The 3,818-nt window shown below is 33.9% G+C and overlaps 1 protein-coding gene across 1 annotated transcript; it reads right to left on the bottom strand.

Annotated features, from left to right (window-relative positions):
• Positions 1-2,583, bottom strand: LOC105801017 (uncharacterized). The gene is given in 7 exon segments (XM_052623662.1): positions 1-279; positions 439-495; positions 812-934; positions 1,021-1,075; positions 1,218-1,307; positions 1,530-1,765; positions 2,532-2,583. Coding segments are annotated over 7 exon segments (747 nt in total). The 3' UTR covers positions 1-145.
• Between the last annotated feature and the right edge of the window lie 1,235 nt (positions 2,584-3,818).

Genomic DNA, 3,818 nt, shown 5'->3' with positions numbered 1-3,818 from the left:
TTTATATAGATAAAATGTACTCTTATTGTAATCGACTTGGACAAATATGAATGGTGGTCATCTTTTATAAATACAAATTTATCATCACACAGGTTTAAAAGAAAGTTAAAAAAAAAAAAAAACCTGATCATTTCATCATTCAATTTTAAACATTTAAGAAAGGTATGGGTTTTCTGTCTGGCCATGATTCTATTTTCTCAAAGCACTTGACAGGTACCACTCCATCAAAACCTTAAGTCAATATCACTTTGTTGTCTGAAATGTAAAGCTTCATGCCTTCTGCAGTCATCAATAAAACAAGCGAAGACAACTTAAGAATCGTAGTTTGGCAAGAACAAATCAATATATGTTCGGCCACGACTCTAAAGAAAAGTGAGAAAGATGACTTGCTTCTTTCATGATTCTATGAACCGAAGCAATAACTGCAAGCATGCTTACCTTCCAAAGCTTTTCTAACATCAAGATAGATCAAAACGTTAACATCTCGTCTCATACCTGAAGAGGGTAAAAGATACAAATCATCATAAGCCCTCTACAGCATTTAGATTCACTAAAACTCAATTTATGCCGATTAGTGCTTGTCATTTCCCATTATCGCTTAAAATTCACGTTTTATATCGGCACCTTAGTAATCCCCTTTCATAATCTTTAGCATGAATCCTATGGTGAAATGCAGATAACAAGCATAACAACACCCCTAAGCAGTTTGTCACGTATACAGTGCTGGCATATTAAAAATAGAGAGTAAAATGAAGGAGTTCGTATGTCAAAGTTCAGAGGAACAGTAAAGAGAAATTTCATGATATCTCACCACTTATCACTTCACCGTCAGTCGGCAAGCCACTTGAGAAGTGAACATGCAATCTTTTCATGCGCTTCAAACGCGACTCCAAAATTGATTCCAAATTCCTCTTATAGGTTCCATGTACGCAAACTATCATCTCAGGGAAAATCAAGAGGATTATGCAAAATAAAAGGCATAAAGAAAGTCCATAAATCTAAGAGACATGATGTTCTTACATTGCACTTCATCAGCTGAAAGTATTTGTTTTAATAATCTTTCAGACTCAACTGTCTGCCAACATGACATACAATATCTTCCTTAGAAGTGCATAGACATAAATAAAGATGCTCAAAACAACAGCTAAAAATAATCTAAGGTGACAATTCAGATAAAGCATGAAGAAATTAATAAATTTTTAAGAAAGATTCATCACCATGACGGTATGGCCTTGGTTTGCACGTATCAGAAGCTCTCCATTTTCCTCAAGAAGGCTAAACCGTTGTTTATTATCTTTTCTGACAGCCTACAATCAATAAACATAAAAACCATGAAATTTCTTTTGGCTGCAAAACGAACATTTTCCTTCTCATGATTGTTTATACACCAACATTTTGGAGACCAAGAATCTAAATTACTACTGGTAACAGCTCAAAGATCACTTATAAGTAAACAACAAATAGTATTTAGCTCAAAGAAGGAAAATGTTTATACATCAATAGCTCAAAGAACATTTCTGAGGCAGTACATGAACTGTCCTCTTTCTCCTCCCGCGTTCGGCACAACTCATCTGCTTCTTCCCTGCATTAGTAAATTGATCACTTAATTTGCTTATATAAAATTCAACATGCAAATACATGGATTTAGCAGCACTAAAAGGAATAGAATTATGGAAGAAGAAAACATCAATTTTTTTGTCGGCATCATCCAGCTTTTGCTTTTGAGCACCGTCAGCTGCTGACCGCTCACTAGGCGATGGATACACTGGAAAATCATTACCGAACATAATATTAAGTTGCTACCAACTATGAATTCTGTCAATTGATACAACAGTAAGTCCACATCTTCATCAACAAAACAACTGCACAATATATTTGCTACTTGAAGAGATTTATGTGCTTCACCTCATTTCTTTCCCATTATTTACATTTTAGAAAAGATTTCCATTCATTTCCTCGGCAGGGGTTTCATTAACATTGTCTTTTACAAAAACTAGAAGTTTTTCATAAGAATTTCACGACACTACTTATTAATGTATTAGATGCTCAAAGAAAGAAATTGCATCAGTTGCTAGTTTCAACTGCCTAAAACCTCATTAGCACATTCATCATAAGAAGCCTTCTTTTCTGGAAAGATTACTGAATGCAAAACAATGATCTGAATTTATCTGTAGGACTATTTTTGAAATTTAACCAAATAACAGAAGGGTCATTAAAATAAAATGAAAATTTTAGCAAAAACAGACCCTTTGGTTGCGTCCTCTTAGGTATACAGCAGTTTCATGGCATCGGTGTATCTCAATTCACCAGCAATAGTTGAAATCTGCAAAAGGAGAAATGCATGTTAACCCGTAAACAGTCACCACCATCACTTTGACCAAACTGATTTGCAAACCAAGGGGAAAGGGAAAGGGAAGGGGAAGGGGAAAGGGAAAGGGGCGAAGAAGGGTAACCAAAAATCAGAAGAAACAAAAGAAATAATATGGGCAAAAGAGGAAAAGAAAAAGCAACTGGAGTTGCTAAATTTTTACCGGACCAACAATCTCCAGTTGATTTGGGGCTGACCAGTGCGGTTGCTGCCATTTCCCCCCCCCCCCAACCGCACCTCACTGGTATGCAATGGCAAACCAAAGGAGCCCTAAGTCTCCATTTTTTTAATTCTGAGTTCACGAGAACAAGAAAGTGTGAACACTGTTATGCGATATTAGGATCGGTTATATTGATATAATAAAAGATAATGAAAATACGAAATAAAATATTATACCACGTGATATGAGAATTTAATACGAAAATTACATGTCAATATTATTTTAATAAAAATTATTAATTTATCAATTTTTTAATCTTATGTACGATTATAATAGGACAAGATGTCCAATAATATATATATATTTGGGTACGGGCTTTGACTATGAAAATGAAATCAATCCTCTCTCTTCGCTTTAAATTTTGCACTAATCATGCATATTGATATTATTTTTGTCATTATTTTTAAAAATGGAATATAATTAAAAAAACACGTTAGTTTGCTGTAAGTTTAGTTTAATGTTGTGTTCAATCACAATATCGATCAAATAGTGAAACAGAAATGAAAAATAGAAAAGTAAAGAGAGACTTGTGTATAGTTGTTTGTTAACGCAGTTCGGAAATAATCCTACTTTGCGGAGCTTTACTCAGTAAATGATTCTTATTCAACAATCTTTCAGATCACATATTGGTTTAAGCTCAATCCACCATTACACAAAGTAATTGCATCCCCTAACACCGACCCCAATTGTTGCAAAATCACTCACCCTAAAAACCTCACTTGTATCAAATATAAAGTCTCTAATAAAAGCATAACACAAGAGTGCAAAAATACCAAATAAAAGATAAACAAATAGCCAAACAAAAGCCACCTCCAAATGTGCAACATAACATCCTATTTATAGGCTAAATTCGACATCATAGTTTTGATAAAATAAAACTCTTGATTTTAATATGATTATAACTTGTTGAATTATCTTCAACCATTATCCAAAATAAATTAAGATTAATCTAAGTCAAACTCAAACTCTTCAACACACATAAACTCTTCACAAATACATAGCACTTCAATTTCAGCTTTAACGACTGGAATGAGAACATCCAAGAAGCCCATTTTATTATTAAAATAACATCCTTAGCCCAAGTCAAGAAGGCCAACATATAAATATGTCCAAGCTGTCTCATATATTGACTGTCAGGTCTTTGACTGATCAAATAACTGAACAAACATTGTTGGACAACTTTGGCTCTAACAATCTCCTCTGTTTTTTTGACTAAACATAACCAAATGG

This window comes from Gossypium raimondii, chromosome 11 (genome assembly GCF_025698545.1).
Source record: "Gossypium raimondii isolate GPD5lz chromosome 11, ASM2569854v1, whole genome shotgun sequence".
NCBI lineage: Eukaryota > Viridiplantae > Streptophyta > Magnoliopsida > Malvales > Malvaceae > Gossypium > Gossypium raimondii.
This window is presented reverse-complemented; position numbering and strand designations above follow the sequence as displayed.